Consider the following 19,900-nt stretch of genomic DNA (forward strand, 5'->3'; position numbering starts at 1 on the left):
TCTGGGGGGGTGATGGAGAGACCCCGCTTCCAGGGGGGGAGCCCCCCCGCCTGCCCCCGCTCAGACACTGCCCTGGTTATGCCCCCGAGGGGGGCACCGCGCCCCCCGATCCGCGCAAACGGGACCCAGGCTGAGCCGGTGGCCCCCTGCGCGTGGACACGCAGCTGCAGATGCGGACACGTGCACACCCCCCCCCCCCACCGCCAGTCCAGCCGGGTGGTCCCCAGCGCCCCCCCACACCCCCCATCCCGCGGGTGCCACGGTGGGCTCGGTGCCGGCACAGGGACGTGGCCGCGGGGTGCTGAGCCAAGAAGCTGCCCGGCACGGAGGGACGGAGGTGGGATGGGGGGGGGGGGGGGGGTCTGCCCGCTCCGATGCACGGCTTTCCTTCCACTCGGGCACAGCCGAGCCCTCCCGCGCCCCCCCTGCACCGTGCGTGGGGTCCGATCCTGCCAAGGAAGAAGGGGGTGCAGGAGGGGACGAGCCCCCCAGCAGCACCGGGACGAGGGCCCAGGCAGCGCCACGCACAGCCCCGCAGCTCGGGTCCCCCCCTCCATGGCACGGGGGACCCCGGCAGGGATGGATCAGGGCACGGGGGCTTCACCCCCGGAGGTGGGGGTCAGCCGCCCCCCTTCCCCACGCAGGGCCGGATCCTGCCGCGAGCGGCCTGCTGCCCTGGCTCTAGCCCGGCTGCCACGGGGCTGCCGCGGCGCTGGGACGCCGCCGGGGCTCGGCACCATGCGGGATGGCCACGTGGGTGGGGGACGCGGGGGACCCGTGCTCACCCGCGTCAGGGCGACGCCGGGGCTCGTCCTCCCCAGCGCTCGGTGCCAGCGCGGCACGCGAGGGGTCCCGGCACGGTGCTGGCACCGCGACGGCCGTCAGGCACCGGAGCGGGGCTGCGCAGCGGGAGCTCCTCCAGCGCTGCCACGGCACAGACACACGGCCGGGAAGAGGGGACGGGCACCCCTCGGGCCGTCCTGGCCCAAACACCACGTCCCCCCGCGGGCCGGATCCGTCCCTCGCCCCCCCTGGTGCTGCCCGGCCCCGGCGGGGGATTTGGGAGGGGGCATTCCCCCAGCGCCTGCAGCGGGGCTGGGCTGGGGTCCGGCACAACCAACCCTGCCGTGGGGACAGCTCTGGGGGGCACCTGGGCACTTCGGGGTTGAACCCTGGGAACCTCGGCCCTGAAAACCCTCCCTCTGTCACGGCTCAGCATCCTCCTAAAAGCCTGCAGCTCAGGGGCGCCCTGCTGCGCCCCAAAACCCTGGGTCCCGGGGGCTCGCTGGCACTGGGGTGGGCTGCTGGGACCCAGAGGCAAGCGTGACCCGTCCTCCCGCTGCTCCTAGAGCCACCGCGGGGCACAGAGCGGCGGATTTGGGGCAGTTTCCCCCAGAGAAGGATGCCACCGGCCATGCACCCGCCTGCTGCAGACTCCGGCCCCCACTGCTCAGGGAGCCCGGCCCCACGGCCCCCCCGTGTGCCACAGGCAGCCTCCGGTGGGGACCAGCACGGTGTCGGTGTCGGGGCAGTGACGTCCCTCAGGCAGTCGAGCAGCCCCTGCGGGGGGCTGTGCCCCATGCTCCAGCCGGCGAGAGCACACAGCGTCACCGTAAGGCACATCAGACGGGGGAACAGCAAAATCAGCGGCCAGACCCCACAAGGAGACCCCCAGAGACTGACCCCCAATGGCTGCCCCTTTGTGACCCGACCCTGCAGGGGTGCCCCTGGGGACTGGACCCCATAAGGATGCCCCACGCAGCGGAGACCCCCCCAAGGGGCGTCCCCCTGCCCCCCAGGGACCAGAGCCCCCAGAGGTGACCCCGCAGCCACCGCGGGGAGCAGAGCGCACCCCGGGGTGACCACGAGCCCCACTGCCAGCCGGCGCGGGGATGTGCAGCTTGTGCCGCTGCGGAGGGCGTTGTGCTCAGCTCTGCCGTGCCGTGCTGTGCCGTGCCGTGCCACAACGTGCCGTGCCGTGCTGCAATGCGCCGTGCCATGCCATGCCTCCATGTGCCACGCTGTGCCACAGCGTGCCATGCCATGCTGCAACGTGCCATGCCGTGCCGCAACGTGCCATGCTGTGCCGCGGCGTGCCATGCCGTGCCATGCCGCAACGTGCCATGCCGTGCCGTACCGTGCCGCAACGTGCCATGCTGTGCCGCGGCGTGCCATGCCGTGCCATGCCGCAACGTGCCACGCTGTGCCATGCCGCGCCACAATGCACCGTGCCATGCCGTGCCACCACGTGCCATGCCGTGCCATGCCACCATCTGCCACGGCGACACCACTCTGTGCCCTGGTGCACGGTACCACGCCGCGCACCCCATGCCGTGCCATGCCCCACCTCTGAGCGAGCACCTCCCAGAATGAGAGTGGGGCCCCCCCAGCTCTGCCCCGTGCCCCTCGCTGGGGGCGCAGGAGCCGCTGCCTGGGGGTCCGGGTGGGCCTGGCCCCCTCCCCGCCAGCTCCTCCAGGCTCTGCAGCGGGGAGCCCTCGGCCAGCGCTTCTGTTGTAACTGCGAAAGCAAATCCTGTCCCCACTGCTGGCCGCGCGTCCCCGGAGGTGGCCAAGAGCAGGGAGCCGCGGGATGTGCCTGCACCCCCTGCCCGCACACCCCCGGGATGCGCCCACACAGCAGCGCTGCTGGGTCCCCCTGCGGGCAGCCCCCCCGCGGGTACCGACCCTGCCGCAGCGCCCCGCGCACGGTGCCTCCGGTGCTGCTGGGGGCACGGCAGCGCTGCTCCCCCCGGGACATCGGGACGGGAACGCTCCAGAGCCGCCCGCGCTTCACCTGCGCGGCGCGGACCGGACGGCGCGGACCGGCCGCCGGAGCCTCCCCGCCGCAGCCGGTCCCGGTGCCCGGTGCCCGGGGGCCGTCCCGCCGGTTCTACCCGGCGAGGCGCGGCCGTGGCGCGTCCCGGCCACGGCTCCGCTCGGCGCGGGACGGGACGGGACGGGGCGGGGCGGGGCGGGGCGGGACGGTTCCTCTCCCCGGTTCCCCCCGGTACCGGCGGGGGGCTCACCCGAGCCGCCGCCGCCGCCGCCGCCTCGGGGAGCAGCAACAGCAGCGAGGGGGCCGGGCCGGGCCGGGCCGGGCCGATGCCGGGGCTCTGGGTCGGGTCGGAGCACGGCGGGACCCGGCGCGGCGCGGGGAGCCGGGGCCGGCACCGGGCGGCGGCGGCGGCGCCGGGGCTCCGCAGTCCCGCCACGAGGTCCCGCCACGGCCCGGCCACGCCCCCAGCCAGCCGCGCCACGCCCCCTTCAGCGCTAAGCCACGCCCCCGTCTCCAACACGCCGCGCCCCCAGCGCAGCAGACCACGCCTCCCCTTGCAGCAAGCCCCGCCCCCGCGGAATCAACCCGCGCCCCCAGCGCAGCAAGCCCCGCCCCCGGCACCAAGCCCCGCCCCCTGCAGCACGTCCCGCCCCGGCGGCAAGCCCCGCCCCCGGCGGCAAGCCCCGCCCCCGCGCGCTTTGCACCTCGCCCCGCCCCTCCCGCAGCGCCCCCTGCAGGCCCGGCGGTGGCGGCGGGTGCGGAGCGCGCGGTGCCGGTGGCGGCGGCCATGTCCCGCCGGGGCCCCGCTCAGGTGAGGGCCGGGCCGGGCCGGGCCCGGGAGCTCTGGGCACGGCCGGGGCCGCTCCCGAGGGTGCGGGGCTGAGAGGGGCCGGGGGGCTGCGGCCGCCTCGGGGCCCCGGGGGGTGGCGGGGGTGCGGTGGGGCCTCAAGGGAGGGTGGGCCCGGGGCTGCGGGGACCGGGGCCTGGGGGTACAAGGACCGGGGGTGCGGGGCCTGGGGGTGCAGGGACCGGGGGAGCGGGGACCGGGGCTGAAGGGACCGGGGGTGCAGGGACCGGGGGTACGAGGACCGGGGGGATCCCCCCGGGAGCACCCGGGGTCCCAGCGGCCCCCCCCCCGGCCGCCCCTCACCCCCCCCCCCCCCGGTCCCCTCCCAGGCCTCGTCGTGGGGCGCAGGCACCGGCAGGCTGAGGCGCGTGCAGGCGGCGGGGCCGGAGCAGGCGCAGGCCCAGCAGCTGCAGGAGCTGCGGAGCAGGACGGAGAAGGCGGAGCGGAGGCTGCTGGCCTGCGAGAACCTGGTGGGCGAGCTGGGCAGCAACCTGGCGGCGCTGGGCAGCCTGCTGCAGGACTACGGGCAGCTCCAGCAGCGCCTGGACAACGTGGAGAACCTGCTCAAGAACAGGAACTTCTGGATCCTGCGCCTGCCCCCCGGCACGCGGGGAGAGGTGCCCAAGGTAACGGTGCCCGGCCGGGGCCGTGAGCCCCTTCCCCGGGCGGCAAAGCAGGGGCTGCCTCGCGGGACACCGGCCCCAGCTCCGTTGTGGTTTGGGTGAGGAGCCCTGGGGTTGGGCTGGTCCGAGCCCTGAGCCCCAGAAGCACATCAGGCAGCCCCGCAGAGCTCCTCGGGTAGCAGTGTCACGGTGCTGCCCTTGCGGTGGCCTCCCCGTGCCCTCCACTGCGATTCCCACCCCTGAGCCCTGGAGGGGCAGCAGCCCGCAGCTGCACGCCGGCCCCCGGGAGCACTTCAGTGAGTGCCGCTGCAGCAGCTGTGGAGGAGCATGGGAAGTGCCACGGCGTTCTCAGCAACGGGCTGGCCCGGCTGAGCACCTGTGAACCCAGGGCGTGCAAGCCCCGATGTGTCCAGGCACGCTGTGCTCTCTGCCTGGAGACCCCGAGGCCAGCAGCGAGCGCTCCGTGCCCGTGTGCAGTTCCCAGTTCCCCGCAGCTGCGGAGGACGTCACCCAAGCGTGTAACCCTTGTGATTCCAGGTACCGCTCACGTTTGATGACATTTCCGTGTACTTCAACGAGCAGGAATGGGAGACGCTGGACAGCTGGCAGAAGGATCTGTACAAGGCTGTGATGAGGGGGAACTACGAGACTCTGATCTCCCTGGGTAAGGCACAGGGTGTGTTCCTCTGGGTGAATTTCTTTTTCTGTGTAGGCTGGGCAGCTTCCTTCCAGTCCCACCAGTGGTCTGGTGCGGTGGGGCTGGACACCCATAGCTCGCAGAACCTCTCCTGGGCAGCCGGTCCCACTCCTTTTCCTTCCGTCCTGCTTGTAAGAGCTATCCGCAGTAAATAACAGTAACAGTAATAATACAAACGATATCTGTTGTAATACATATGCAGAGGAGATGCTATTCATAGTGACTGTATAAGGGGGTTGAAGGGTCAGGGAACCATCACGACCTTCCAGCACAGTTCAGGAGTTATCCGGGTGGAGTTTGATAATTGCATCTTGAACGAGTTCTTGTTTTCTGTCTCTTTAGCCGTGATTTGAAGTGACAGGGACATTTCCACGTGCCTTGGTAAAGAACCGATTTAACCACGTTCAGTTCTAAGGACACCTGACGTGTTCTCGGATGATTTGGGCTGTAAGATTGCCCATCAGAAACTGTTTTGTGGGCATGACTGGTAACACGCTGGTTGGTGCAGTCACTGAAGCTGAAGCTTCGCTTTTCTAGATAATTCTCTGTAGAAGGCACAAACCTGTTCCTCGCGTGGTCCATCTGATGTAGACGTTTTTACACAGCAGGAATTGTTCTGTCCCTACACCCGAAATAAAGTAATCTGATAACAGTAGCTCAGAAGATTTACTCTTCAAATCACCGCTAACGGTGAAATTGGAGGAAAAGGTCGAAGACAAAGCCTCTCCCTCTCCTTTGGGATTTTATGTCCCTTTCCATTATTTAAATCTTCTCTGTGCTTGAGCTACAGCTGTGCTTACGCGTGAATCCCAACGCAGGACTAAGAAATCGACACCACCATTTTCCCTTGTTTCAGTGCGGGTAGCATCTCGGTGTCCTTACTGCCTGCCAGCCCTGGGGCTAAGGAAGAGGGCTTGCTTTGAAGTGTCTGAGAGTTCAGCAGAGGAATGGTGCAGCCAGTTCCTAACAAAACGCGCTGTCCTCTGCTTCCCTGTCCCTGAGCAGACTATGCTGTGTCCAAGCCTGACATCCTCTCCCGGATCGAGAGGGATGAAGAGCTCTGCACCGGAGGCTGTCGCGAGACCCCACAGACGTACATCCAGGGTGGGCAGGAGCCCCCGCGGACGTGCGTCGGAGATGGGCAGGAGCCCCCACAAACATATCTCAGGGACGGTCAGGAGTCCCTGGAGACGTGCATCCAAGGCGGTCAGGATTCCCTGCAGACGTGTATCAGAGATGGTCAGGAGCCCCTGGAGACGCGTAGCAGAGAGAGTCAGGAGCCCCCGCAGACGTGCATCCAAAACGGTCAGCAGCCCCCGCAGACATGTATCCGAGACGGTCAGCAGCCCCCGCAGACGTGCATCCAGGACAGCCAGGAGCCCCCGCAGACGTCCGTCAGAGATGGCCAGGAACCCCCGCAGGCACCAGAAGACACGGACCAGGTGGAAGAGGCCTTGGGAGACGACATAGACGTGGAAGATGACATGGGTAAGTTAAATGGGTGCCAGGAGGACGCGGCAGTTCCTGTCCTTGCTTTGTCAGATCTCCCATCACTGTCTTTGTTAGAAATGAGCTGCTCTGAGGTTCTGTTAACTCTGTTGGCTAACTGCCCATGGGATGCCTTGAATCTTACTTCCAAGAGGAGCATTTATGCTTGGCCAGGCGAATCGTGGGGAGACAACAGACAAAACCTACCTGAAGGGGCTGGGACGGAGTCGGGAGCGGTGGGACAGATCTCTTAGGATCTCTTCCAGCTCCGTTTCTGTGCAGTTCTGCAGTCCTTCACCTGAGGGCATGCATCAGCCCCAGTGCTTCCAAAGACGCTCCTGCTTGCTTTGGTGAGAGTAGAGCCGTGGTGGGGAGTAGGAACCTGCAATGGAGGGAGGAGGCAGGAGCAGCCCGCTAGCACGAGGGGCTGCAGAAGGAGGCAGGAGCACCTCGGGGCATGGCATGGAATTGTTGGAAAAATGATTGCTGGAGTATGGAGGCCAGGCAAAAAACAGGAGACACTGGAAAGGTACAGGCAGACCCAGAGGGAGCCAAAGGCAGGGCTGTGTGTGAGAGCTCTTTCCTGCTGGAATTAGGAGCTGGGGGGCTACAGGAGCTTCGTGCAAGGCTGGGCGAGCACTGGCAGGGGTCAGAGGGCCGGCTCTGCCCTTTGAGGAATGTTACCCAGAAACAATGCAGGCCCCAAGTGTGTCTTTGGGGGTTGGTTTCTCAAGAGCTCCTGGGAAGAGAGGAAAAAGGTGTTACACAGGCATAGCCTCTCCCTCTCCTTTGAGATTTTAAGTCACCTTCTGTTAGGTAGGTTTTCTCTGTGCTTGAGTTAGCGCTGTCCTTACGGGTGGATCCTTCCATAGGACCAAGGCGGCAGCGTCGCTTTGCCTGTTAGAGCATGGGTGCTGTGTCCGTGTCTCTCCTTACTGCCTGCCGGCCCTGGGGCTAAGGGAGAAGGGTCACTCTGGAGTGTCTGAGAGTTCAGCAGAGGAATGGTGCAGCCAGTTCCTAACAAAACGCGCTGTCCTCTGCTTCCCTGTCCCTGAGCAGACTATGCTGCGTCCGAGCCTGACATCCTCTCCCGGATCGAGAGGGATGAAGAGCTCTGCACCAGAGGCTGCCAGCTGACCCCACAGCCCTGTGTCCGAGATGGTCAGGAGCCCCCACAAACACCAGATGAGACGGGCCGGAAAGAAGAAGCCTTGGGAGAACAGAAAGTCCCCTTGGAAGCCGGCACAGGTAAGTTACCTGAGTGCCAGGAGGATGTGCTTTTACAGGCCGTTCCCGTCCCAGCTCTCAGATCTGCCAGCAGCCTCCGTGGAGGAGGGCATGGCAAGCCACCGTGCTTAGAGGAGCATCACCAGGGAAAGGCAGAAGTGCTGGGGTGTGCTGTCAAAGTGCTACAAGGGAAAATGGAAGTGGTTCGAGGGCCTGAACGTAAGGCACAGTGGGAATGCCACCCGTGGCGTTGATGGGGAGAGTTTAGGATGGATGAGGCTGCTCTGCAGAGGTGACCACCTGTGGCTCCTTGGGGACTCTTCCCAGACCTCTCTCTGCTTTTGGTCCTTGTGTGCTTCTTGAGCTGCAGCTGGCTCTGGCTCTCCTGCACAGTCCCAGCATGTCTCCAGTTAGCATCACGCCAAAGCAAGAAGATGTGAGCTGTCCGCTGGTGTTTAAAGTTGCTTTCCTCTTCTCTGCCAACAGAGCTCCCCATCCTGGTGTTGAATGTCACGTCCCTGAGTGCGCAGAGAGAGGAGTTGAGCAGGGAACTTAAGCATGAGACAGAGGTGGAAGAGGACCTGGCCGAGCGCGGCTCTGGTGAGTTGCCCTGTGCATGGCAGACATCGCGCTCTGTGGGCAAGAAGCAGCTCCCAGCTCACTGACGGGCTTGAAATAGGAGGTGAGAGGAACACTCCAGGTCCTCTTTTGTCACCCAGCAAGGGAGGGATCTGGTGCCAGGTGGGGTGTTCAGCCCTGTCATCTCTGCAGAGAGAGAGTGAGTCCAGACAGGGATCCTGCTAGCAGCAATCAGGGGAAGTGTGCTTGGCATTGAACATTTGGCAACAGTTACAAGCTTGACAGAAGCAAAGGGCCTGGAAGTACTGCTGATTACAGCTTTCCAAGGACTTTTTTTTTTCCTGCTACATCTTGTGGCCATCATTGGTGTCGTGGTTTTAGAGGCGGAGCCCTTTGCACGACCTGCCCTGTTGGCACTGCAGCAGAGCACAGCCCGATTCTTGAGAGCAACAGATTTGCCCCCGAGACCACGCTGAGTTGTTGAGTTGCTTAGGCCAGGACCCTGCAGTGGCACCTGCGCCTCTCCACACTGCGTTCTCAGCTTTGTCAGGAGCTCCTTTATTGCAGAAAGCCCGCTCGGTGCTTTGGGACTAAAACCACAAGGTGGAATTGTCCCTGGAGCGTGAGTGAGGAATGTCTGTGTTGTTTCATTTCAGAGGAAGGCTCTTTACTGGAAAATGAGAAGGCCTGTGAAGGGGCTTCTCCTCCTGAAAGCCTCGAGGAGAAGGAGGTGGGGCCCAACGCATTGCAAAACGTTTCTGCAACTTCTCCTGACCCAGCGATCCAGAACTGCCCAGGAGAGCCGGCGAAGCCCAGGAGCAAGAAGAAGCCAAGCAAGTGCTCAAGCAACAGCCTTCTGATGGGCGACTGCCGGCGCGGCTACGTGCGTGAGTGGTCGCACCCCTGCACCGAGTGCGGGAAGCGTTTCCGTCTGAAAATCAACCTCATCATCCACCAGCGGAGCCATGCCAAAGAGGGGCCCTATGAATGCACGGTGTGTGAGATCAGCTTCGCAGACAAAAGCCACCTGGTCCTGCACCAGGCCATCCACACCCAAGACAGGGCTTTTGCGGCCAAGGTCTGGGGGAACACGCACCCAGAACTGAGGATAGGGCCGAGGAAGAAGCTGCGCAGGGCTCCCGGCAGCACTGCCCACAGCCTGGGTAACAGGACACATGCTGGGGGGGCCGGGCTGGGCCAGGCCAAGGAGGTGCAGGACACAGGGAGCCCGTCCAGGGCGCATTTCTCCCCACAGTCGACGCTTAGGAATTACACGAAACGCCCACTGAAGTGCGATCTTTGCAGCAAGTTTCTGTCTTGCTCCTCTGCCCTCCAGCGGCACTTGCAGACCCACTCTGAGAAGAGGCCGTTTCGCTGCACCACCTGCAACAAGGGCTTCACCCGCAATACTCACCGCTTGCGCCACGAGCAAATTCACATACGGCAGAAAGCCCTGGAAAGCCAGCAGCCCAAGACAGTCTAGCACTCAACTGCGGCCAGGAGGCCCCAGCTGAAAGCAGCCCCGGAGGTGCCTGGCAAGGAGCCGTCCTCGCTCGCTGAGCCGGGCACCCGAGGGCCAGCCCTGTGCCCACTGCAGCCAAAGCTGCTCCACTGAACGCGCCTCCTGGTGGCTGCTGTGGAACTCAAACTTCCAGTTATCAGACTCTTAGAACAGCCCGAGTTGGAAGAGACCCGCAAAGATCCTCAAGTCCAACTCGAGAACTGCTGCTGCTACAGTGGGAGCCTGTTGGGAGAGTAGGAAGTAGGACAGCAGCTTGGGGGCAAGTGACATGACAACGGGAGGCATCCGAACTGCTCGTGTCCCTGGGCAGAAACGGTGAGCGTTCAGGCAGGTTCTGTACGTGGTGGGGTATCAGGGTTGTGAACCATCCACCAGCTGGATTTTTGGAGCTTTCCCGAGTTGCAGAATGAATCAAAGCTTGGATACCGTTATGTGGAACAAATTACAGAGGCCTCCAGTGATAAATATTGCTTTGCTATTTCTCAAACTCGTGTCTGCTGGCTAATGCATGAAACTTCCCAAACTGACCTTGCTAGGTTAGCAGATAGGTCACGCAGCCCAGCAAGAGAAGTTGCAACCGGCTGTTGAGCTCACCCAGTATTCGATGCTGAAGCTGACCGCTTCATTTTGGAAACACAATTACACAGTGAAGAGGACAGACAGAGGGAACCAAACTGACAGATCAGAGTGGGTTCCAAAGGAGCTTTTCAGTTCACTGATGGTTCTTGACCAAGACGCCAGGCAGAGAGTGTGGCATCTCAGGTCGTCCTGGCCGTGCTTGTCGGATACCCCATCCTGCTGAGGAAATCGGCCACGCAGGGGATCTCCTTGGGAACAGCTGTGTGTTGCACTGGAAGACAAGTAGAGTGAAACAAACCACACCTTCAGTTTGCGTAATGCTGCAGGTGTTTCTGAGGTCCCGGCACCGGTCCTTCCGTTGAGAAGGCCAGCCTTCAAAATCCTACGTGGGAGGGTTGGTGCCCCAAGACCAGCCTGCAAAGATGGTCACTTTACAAATGGTGGGTAGGATTCCTGCTGCGCTGCAGCTGCAGCCTCTGCAAGGACCCTTCCTCGGGCTCAGACATGTTGGCTGGCACCAGGCGCCATCCCAGCTGCTCTGTGCAGGAGCATCCCCTGCGCTCAGCCCCGCTGCGACTGGAAGCCGTGCACGCTCCCTCTGTCACTAATCTCGTGGAAGACTGGTTATGTTAGCTACCTCAACGCGCTGTGGAGAGGCACCCTGGTGGGCGACGACGGCCAGGCCAGCCGAGGCTCTGGTGGCCCCAGGAATCACTTGAAGCACGTGTCCCCAGCCCTGTGCGCACCGGGCACGCCGCTGGGAAGCACGAAGCACGTGTACAGAGAGAAGGGAATCAGTCCTGGAGGCATCATGGTGCAGGCCAAGCTGAGAGGCTGATAGGACTCCCGAGCTGGTTTTTTTGCTTTGTTTCCATTGAATTATTTGATGTTATTGTTTGAAATCACTAAGTCTCTGCCCCTCTCTGGGCAGGGAGTGTTGGGAACCAGTTTCCTTAGGAGATTTTGCATTCCTGGCCACCTGCACGGTCTGAGGGGCTGCAGGTGGGGCTGCTGTCAGTGGCGGGCCTTGGGCAGCGAGGTGACGTTGCCTGGGCCGTGTCCTGGTGTACGCTGCAGGGTGCGGGGTGGTGCCCGGCCACCTCCCTGCAGGGCTGTAGGGACAGCGCGGCCGTGCCCAGGCGTGGTGTCAGAGGGGCTCCTCTGGGCCCGTCTCGCACTCCCTGCCCCACGCCAGCCCCCAGCAGGAGGAAGTGGGTGCTGCGAAGCCCTGGAGGACACAAGGGTGGTCGATGCCTTAAGGGCCGTGAGGTGATGGGTCCAACAGCAAGCCCTGCTGCGGTGCGGGCTGTAGCCGGTTACCCCTGCCCAGTTTGCCATCCCAGTGAGCCCAGTTGATCCCGGTACCACAGGGTACGAGTCAGCCAGTGCAGGCCCCGGGGCAGCTCGGAGGAAGCAGCCTCTCCCTGCCGCCGGCTGCCCGGCCCCGAGCGTTTGCTTTAAAGCTGTGACTGGGACCAACTATTTTTGTAGGAAATCTCAGCTCCCTTTCTCAGGCTGTGGAGTCAATAAAGTATTTGTCTGTACGCGCGCCTGGTTTTGTTTGCTTTAAACACAGCGTTCCGAAGCTCGACACAAGGAAGGTGGGCACGGGGTGAAAGGGGCTGTGCCAGGCTGGGGTTGCACCTTCCCGAAGGGCCGCCAGCCCCGGGGGAGCCCGGATGTCACCAGGGCAGCTGTGGGGTGCCGAGGGGAGCCCGGCCGCCGTCTGGGCAACCGTAGGGTGCTGAGGGGCTGGGGATGGCACCGCCACGGCGCTGATGGGGCCCTCGGCTGTCATGGCCGCCCTGCCCCGCCCATGGCGGCGGCCATCTTGTGTGGGGACAGAGCCCCCCAGCAGGAGGGGCCATTGGAATTGGGCGTGGCCACGGGGAGGGGGCGTGGCCATGGCAGTGGGTGGGGCTCCTGGCACAGGCCACGCCCAGAGCATCATCACTGCCACCTCCCGGCCTGGTCACTGTCCCTGGGGTGTCCCCGGGGTGTCATTGTCCTCTCCTCCATCCCCAAGGTGTCTTCAAGGTGTCCCTGGGGTGTCAGTGTCCCCTTCTTCATCCCCAGGTTGTCCCTGAGGTGTCCCCAGGAAACCACGGCCCCCTCCTTCATCCCCGAGGTGTCCCCAGGGTGTCATTGTCACCTTCTTTATCCCCAGCGTGTCCCCGGGGTGTCCCCAGCACGCCATGGCCCCCTCCTTCATCCCCGGGGTGTCCCCAGGGTGTCACTGTCACCCTGGGGTGCTGCTCCTGACAGGGACACCAGCCCCATGGGGACACCCTGTGCAGGGCAGGGGCCTGGGGTTGAGCCGCCAGTGCCCTGACACTGCTGCACGGCCTGATCGTGGTTGTGGCCATCGGGGTCCCACCTGGTGCTGCCCCCGCGCCTCAAGGTTCCAGTCCCATCCCTGCTCCTGGGGGGGCCACCCAGTGCTGCTCATCGCGGCCCGCGTCCTCATTCCGCGGGGATGGGGACCCCATCGCCGTGCTGGGCAGCCTGTGCCACTGCTCCGTCACCGCGCTGTCCCCGCTGCCCACAGAGCTGCCACTCCTGACACGTCAGCCCCAGTATCGCCTCCCTGAGGCGTGAGGCTGCGGGAGCAAAGAATCACAGAATCATAGCATAAAAGAATGGGTTGCGTGGGAAGGGACCCCAAAGCCCCCCATGGCCACCCCCTGCCATGCCCAGGGCCCCCTGCCCCCAGCCCCGGCTGCCCCCAGCCCCATCCAGCCTGGCCTTGGGCACTGCCAGGGATGGGGCACCCACAGCTCCTGGGGGCAGCCTGCGCCAGGCCTCACCGCCCTCACTGTGAAAGATTTTGAGTATCTAACCTAAATCTGTCTTCTTTTAGCTTAAAACCGTCACCCCGTGTCCTATCCCTACACCCCCTGCCCAAGAGTCCCTCCCCAGCCCTCCCGCAGCCCCTGCAGGCACTGAAGGCCGCTGTGAGGTCTCCCCGCAGCCTTCTCTTCTCCAGGCTGAACAACCCCAACTCCCTCGGCCTCTCCTCACAGCAGAGCTGCTCCAGCCTCCGAGCACCCTCGTGGCCTCCCCTGGGCTCGCTCCAGCAGCTCCACGTCCCGGTGCTGGGGGCCCCACCACGAAGGCAGCGCCCAGGTGGGGTCTCACGAGAGCGGAGCACAGGGGGGACAATCCCCTCCCTCGCCCTGCTGGCCACGCTGCTTTTGGTGCAGCCCAGGGCACGGCTGGTTTCTGGGCTGCAGGCGCACATTGCCGGCTCGTGCTGGGAGAGGAATGTGTGGCAGACACGGCCAGAGGCACCAGCTGCCCAAATGCACCAGGGCATAAGCGCTCCCCCAGGCTGCATTGCTTTGAACGGCCCGAAATCACAAAACCTGGGCCAGGGGAAGAGGAGGAGAGGCTGCCAGTGGGCGATGAACCCTGGGCAGGCCCAGGGGCAGAGCAGGAGGACAGACAAGGCTTTGTTGTGCTGATGCCCACCCAGAGCCACAATTCCTGGCTGAATGGGGCTGTGAATGGGAGCTCCGCATTTCCCTGGGGCAGTTCCTGCATTCTCCCGGGACGCTGCCGGGCTGGGAGCAGGACAGGCTGGGCGAGACCCGCGCAGGGCAGCAGCACCCGTGCAGGGACGATGGGTGCAGGGTGACAGCAGGGACACGGGGTGGCTGACCGCAGGACACACTGCAAGCTGCACGAAGGACGGACACCCTGCGGCAGACAGACCGACCCGGGGACGGCACCACGGTTCTCCCTGCGGCACGGGGACCGCAGGGTGGGCACACCAAGTCCCGGGGGTGTTGCTACACCCGGAGCCGCTGCTGCTGGGGGGAAGGCGCCCGGGGGCTGCCCTGCTGCCGGCAGGAGGACGCGTGCTCATCCCTCAGCTCGCGGGAGGCACGCAGGGAGCAGGAGGTGGCGCAGGGCTGCGGGAGGCGTCCTGGCAAAGCCGCCACCGAGGATCCAGCTACGATTTACGTGGCCTCACACCCACAGCTCCCCCGGCAGGGGCTGTTGGAGGCGGCATGCTACCAGCCTCGCTCACCGACACACAAAGCTCAGCAGGAGACCGCATCAGCCCAGTCTTTTATCCACATCTCTCCCAAGTCGTGCGGTGACCCTGGCTGTCCCAGCAACAACAGCCTCTCCCCAGGCCACCAAACTCCCCCAACCGACCTCGAAGCTGGTAGGATTTAAGTAACCCTGAGTTCAAGTGCTCCGCTCCCCGTCCCACGGTGCCAAACACGCAGCAGCCACTCTTCGGCCGAGCCCTCTTCCACGGGGCAGCGGCGCAGCCCCTGCTGCTGGACCTCCTCCGCTTGGTCTCGGGCCGGTCGCGCCCCCACAGCGTGCGTCTGCCAGCCCCGTCCTCGTCCCAGGGGACGCAGGGGGGGTGCGGAGAGCCCCGCGGTGCTGCGACGCCAGCTGCCCGCCGCGTGCCGCCCTCACGGGCCGCTGCACCTCTCTGCCTGCAGAAACACTGCCCCTTCCCGTCCGCAGCCCTCGCGTTACGGATTGTCCTGGGTGGACGGCTTGCAGGGGACGTTCCCCGGCTCCTGGCCGTGGTTGGGCAAGCCGGCAGCAGGAGTGCTGGCCGTGGCGTGGACCTTCTGGTGGTGGTTCAGAGACTGCCGGTGGCGGAAGCTCTTGCTGCAGCCGTTGCACTGGAAGGGTCGCTGCTGGGTGTGCCGGCGCTGGTGCTCCTCCAGCGACGCTTGCAGGGGGAAGCTCTCGGCGCACTCGATGCAGCGGTACAGCCGCTCCCCGGCCGCGCTGGCCCGCGCGGGCCGGCCCGCCCAGCCCGCCCGCAGCTGCACCCCGTGGATGCGCTGGTGCTTCTGGAGGTGGTGCTTCTGGATGAAGCCCTTGCCGCAGGCAGGGCAGCAGTAGGGCCGCTCCCCGGTGTGGATGCGGTAGTGCTTGTTGAGGTTGGACTTCTCGTTGAAGCTCTTGCCGCAGGCAGGGCACTGGAAGGGGCGCTCGCCCGTGTGCAGGCGCTGGTGCCGCAGCAGCGCGGCGTGGTGGGCCAGGCTCTTCCCGCAGGCCGTGCAGATGAAGGAGCCGTTGTTCTTCCGCGCGTGGCTCTGCTGCCGCGCCAGGAGGTTGCGCTTCAGCCGCACGCTCTTCCAGCCCAGGGGCAGCGCGTGGGGCTCGTCCCCAGCGGCACACGGGCCGTGCTCCTCGGCGCCGGGCTGTGCCGAGGCAGCCTCCGCGGCAGTGTCCTCTCCCAGCGGCATCCCCTGGGGCAGGGTGAACGGCTGGTCGGTCCCCGCGCCGTGCCCGTGTTCCGCCGGGAAAGGCAAGGCCGGGGCAGGGCGAGCTTCCACCGGGACAACCACGGGCTTGAATTCAGGCTGGGCGGCCCCATGCTTGCAGAGCTCCCCTAAGCCCTCTCCAGCTCCCTTCTGTTCGTCCAAGCTGGTGTGGCTCTCCCAGGGCACTGGCAGCTCCTGGCTCAGGGGAACCTCCTCTTCCAGCCTCATCGAGGGTGCCTGCGGCAGCGCCAGGCTTTCTGATCCTTCCTCCTGCGGCTGCTGCTCTTCTGTCTTGATCACGATCTTCTCACCTGCTGAGAGACAGCAATTATTCACTCCCAGCCAAGGAAAGCTCTCCCGTGCCTCTAGCCCCAGCGCAGGAGCAGGAGCTGAGCTTCCCCTGCAGCACGTTGGTGAGACGAACCAGCAAACGTGCCACTAGAGAGGGAGCAGGAGGGTTTTACTGTGGGCAAAGGGGGAGAAGAACAAGAGGTGGAAGGATGCTGGCATCTGCTGGGAGTTATCTGGTCATCTTGGGGGACATTCAATGGACTGACAATGCAATATTCATAAAGAAGCCAGAAGAGAGGAAAACACGAGGGCAAAGTCGTGGCTGCGCAGTCCTCTGTCCTGGAAGGAACTTGGTCAGGAATGGCAGAGTTTAGTTGGGTAAATCTGGGGAAAAGGACCAAAGCTACCTTCCAGGAGCAGGACCGAGCTTGTCTGCAGGCAAGCAGGCGCAGCGCCACGCTCACACTAAGCCCTGCCCAGGCTTTTTCCACTCTCCTGGTATGCGGGCTGTTCTGGGCTTAGACATTTGGCGTGGCTCCTTTCGGATTTCTTTCCCCCTGTGGCACTGCTTTTCCTCCTCAGCCCTTAATTTCCATTCCCTCGCCCAGCCAAGCTGTGTGCAACCCTTCACCATCCCCAGGCCCTCGCTGTGGTGGTGTTAACGCCATCGCTGCTACGTGGCTGCCGTAACTCACCGACGTGCCCTGACACCGCTCCCTTCTCCAGCAGCCCGTGGGTCCTGGTCCCCAAATCCTCCCCGTCCTCGGCCGGCAACAGCAGAGAGGGTTTGGAGCTGGCGTCCCCGGGCCCTAGGGGAGGAAGCGGCTGTGCGAACGGCTGGTGCTGGGCCCTGGCACCACAGCCCCTGGGCAAAAGGCTGCTCCTGCACAGCCGGGGCGTCCTGGGCTGCCAGAACAGTGGTTTGGTTTTCCCAGGACAGTCAGAGCAAGCTGGTGTCAGCCAAACTGGACAACTGATTTTAGCTACCTCAGCAAGAAGTACGCATCGGGCACTCGTCCTTTACAATAACTCATTATTTTCAGCCAAAAACAATTCGTGCTACAACTTAGGGCTGCCCGCAACAAATTCCTCCAGCGTACTGCATGTACAGCCATGTCCTGGGGCACACCTGTACTGGAGAGCAGGACGCAGGACGCGGCAGGAGCAGCGCCACGTGCTGCCCGGGGGGCTCTGCTCCCTGCCCTGCAGGCGCGGTGCAGCGGGTGCCCGCTCCTCTTGCACGGCTCCTGCCCGCGGGGCTGTCTGGGGGCCACATCCTGGCAGTGCTGAGAGCCCTCACTGATGGCACCGCGGGGCTCTGTGTCAGCAAGGCGTGACATCTCCTGGGCGCTGAGAACTGCCAGAGGCTGAGCGTGCAGCACAATCGCCACCCACTGCCAAACCCTAACGGTGTCAGGGCACCACCGCTCGCTACCTGTTCTCCAAACATCCAGACAACAGAAGTCAATACACAGCTTGAAGCAAGATTCCGCCTAGAAGACGACAGATAAAGCACATGACACGTGCACAGGGACTGATCCTTACCAAGAGAGACCACGGCCTCGTAGCTCCCCTTCACCGCCATCCTGTACAGCTCCTGCTGACGGCTGTCCAAGCCGCCCCACTCCTGCTCTGGCAAACAGGCGGCGTCATCCTCACCCGCCGTGGGGACCTGAAACGGCAGGAGGCACCCACTTAGCACCTCCCTGCCTCGTCTGCCCCCACAAGGCGCCCCGCTCCCCCCTGTGTGCTGTGGGCTGGCACAGCGCGGGTGCAGAGCTCCCGCGGAAGGTGCTGTGTCCCAGCCTGAGCTCAGGGAACTATTGCAAAGCAGCAGAATGATGCTTCCCCTGCTCAGCCGCCTCTCCCCTAACAGCCAGGAGGTTTGCATCCCAGGAGTCGGACTCGATGATCCTTATGGGTCCCTTCCAACTCGGGATATTCTATGATTCTACGATCTCCTTCCCTGGATCCACACCGGCAGCCTGCGGCAGTCCCCGTCGCACCGGAGCAAAACACATGGGAAGGAGCCGTCCACCTGGCAGGCAACCCGTGGGGCCCGACAGGGCTGAAAACACCGGGGTGCACCTGTGCTGTGCTCCCCCTTTTCACCGCGGATGGGGAGGAGCAGGAAGGGCTCGGGGCTGAGCACCAGAGGAGCCCCATCCCTGCCATCCTGCCCCGATGCCCACGAGAGCTCCGCACCCGCGCCGTTGCCTTGGGCACATCCCCGTTCCATGGGGCTTGTCCCCATTCCCCAGGGGCTTGTCCCCGTTACCTGGGGCACGTCCCCCGTTCCCCGGGGGCTTGTCCCCGTTACCTGGGGCTTGTCCCCTGTTCCCCGGGACTTGTCCCCGTTACCTGGGGCACGTCCCCCGTTCCCCAGGGCTTGTCCCCGTTCCCTGGGGCTTGTCCCCGTTACCTGGGGCTTGTCCCCGTTCCCCGGGGCTTGTCCCCTGTTCCCCGGGGCTTGTCGCCGTTACCTGGGGCACATCCCCCGTTCCATGGGGCTTGTCCCCGTTACCTGGGGCACATCCCCCGTTCCCCGGGGGCTTGTCCCCGTTACCTGGGGCTTGTCCCCTGTTCCCCGGGGCTTGTCCCCGTTACCTGGGGCACGTCGCCCGTTCCCCAGGGCTTGCTCCCGTTCCCCAGGGGCTTGTCCCCGTTCCCCGGGGGCTTGTCCCCGTTACCTGGGGCACGTCCCTCGTTCCCTGGGGCTTGTCCCCGTTACCTGGGGCTTGTCCCCGTTCCCTGGGGCTTGTCCCCATTACCTGGGGCTTGTCCCCGTTCCCCGGGGCTTGTCCCCTGTTCCCCGGGGCTTGTCGCCGTTACCTGGGGCACGTCCCCCGTTCCCCGGGGGCTTGTCCCCGTTACCTGGGGCTTGTCCCCTGTTCCCCGGGGCTTGTCCCCGTTACCTGGGGCACGTCCCCCGTTCCCTGGGGCTTGTTCCCATTCCCCGGGGGCTCGTCCCCGTTACCTGGGGCACGTCCCCGCCGGGACCCAGTCCGGGCCGGGGTGCCCAGCAGCCGCGGTGCCGCAGCTGGCGCTCGACGTGCTCGAGGCGCCGCGTGCTCTCCTGCACGAGGGCGGCCAGCGCGGCCCACTTGCGCTCCAGCTGCCCCCCGAAGTCCAGCACCGCCTTCTCCAGCTCCGAGAGCTTCTTCTCGGCCGTCTCCGCTCGCCCTTCCAGGCTCAGCAGCCGCAGGGCCTGCGACTCCACCTTCCGCTCCACCGCCTGCACCGCCGCCACCACCGTCCACAGCGAGATCTCGGCCACCGGCGGCTGCTTGTCCCCGTCGATGGGCACCGGCACCGGCACCGGGACGGCCACGGGGGGCTGCGGCGGGAGCGGCTGCCAGGGCTCGGGCCCCCACTCGGGCTCCTGTTGGCGGGGAGAGGACGGGGGTGAGGGGCCCGGTGGGCACGGCACGGGGGGGGTCCGGGGGGGGTCCGGGGCCGGGCAGCACCGTGGGGACCCTCCCGTCCCTCTCCCCGCAACGGCGGGGCCCGGCCCGGGCCTGCCGCCCCCGCACCGGGCTGCGGCGGGCACCGAGGCGCGGCCGGGGCCGGTCCCCGCGGCCCGGCGGAGGAACGGACCTGGGGGGGGAGCGTGGGGAGGGGGAGAGGAGGGAGCCGCCGCCGCCGCCCGGTGCCCCCGTACCTGAGCCGGGCCCCACCGGGCCATGGCCGCCCCGCGCCGCCGCCGCCGCCGCCGCACCACGGCGCCGCCTGGCGGCCCCCGCCCGCCGCACGGCCCCGCACCGCCCCCGGGCCCGGCCCGGCCCGGCCCGGCTCCGGCTCCCCTCAGAGACCCCCGGTAACGGGACCCCCCCGGGGCCGGGACCCGCGTCCCCCCCTTCCCACAGCCCCCCGGTTCCAGCCCCCTCATCCCCAGCTGCTCCCGTCCTGGAGCCTCCCTGCCCTGGGCCCCCCCAACCCAGCTCCCCCAGTCTCAGTCCCCCCCAGTCCCAGTTCCCCCCCAGTTACCAGACCCCACACACACAGCCCAGGGACCCCCCAGTCCCAGA

At 65.4% G+C, this 19,900-nt stretch overlaps 2 protein-coding genes across 5 annotated transcripts; one reads left to right on the plus strand and one right to left on the minus strand.

Annotated features, from left to right (window-relative positions):
* The first annotated feature begins 3,459 nt into the window (after window positions 1-3,459).
* Window positions 3,460-11,878, plus strand: LOC121065993 (zinc finger protein 777-like). 3 transcript variants are annotated; one of them, XM_040549292.1, is made up of 8 exons: window positions 3,460-3,587; window positions 3,953-4,249; window positions 4,784-4,910; window positions 5,949-6,221; window positions 6,288-6,431; window positions 7,491-7,679; window positions 8,145-8,258; window positions 8,894-11,878. In XM_040549292.1, the coding sequence occupies exons 1-8, from the start codon at window positions 3,564-3,566 to the stop codon at window positions 9,718-9,720; spliced, it is 1,995 nt and encodes a 664-aa protein (XP_040405226.1). In that variant the 5' UTR covers window positions 3,460-3,563; the 3' UTR covers window positions 9,721-11,878. The 3 variants fall into 3 exon arrangements, with proteins under 3 accessions (XP_040405226.1, XP_040405225.1, XP_040405227.1); XM_040549291.1 differs by having other exon boundaries at window positions 5,949-6,431; XM_040549293.1 differs by lacking the exon at window positions 7,491-7,679 and having other exon boundaries at window positions 5,949-6,431.
* Window positions 11,879-14,400: 2,522 nt separating this feature from the next.
* LOC121066003 (zinc finger protein 777-like) lies at window positions 14,401-19,591 on the minus strand. 2 transcript variants are annotated; one of them, XM_040549317.1, is made up of 4 exons: window positions 19,534-19,591; window positions 18,850-19,254; window positions 17,418-17,544; window positions 14,401-15,892 (listed from the first exon to the last, which is right to left on the minus strand). In XM_040549317.1, exons 1-4 carry the CDS (start codon window positions 19,555-19,557, stop codon window positions 14,835-14,837), a joined length of 1,614 nt encoding a protein of 537 aa, XP_040405251.1. In that variant the 5' UTR covers window positions 19,558-19,591; the 3' UTR covers window positions 14,401-14,834. The 2 variants fall into 2 exon arrangements, with proteins under 2 accessions (XP_040405251.1, XP_040405250.1); XM_040549316.1 differs by having other exon boundaries at window positions 14,401-15,895.
* Window positions 19,592-19,900: the final 309 nt, after the last annotated feature.

The sequence above is a fragment of the Cygnus olor genome, chromosome 2 (assembly GCF_009769625.2).
Source record: "Cygnus olor isolate bCygOlo1 chromosome 2, bCygOlo1.pri.v2, whole genome shotgun sequence".
Classification (NCBI taxonomy): Eukaryota; Metazoa; Chordata; class Aves; order Anseriformes; family Anatidae; genus Cygnus; species Cygnus olor.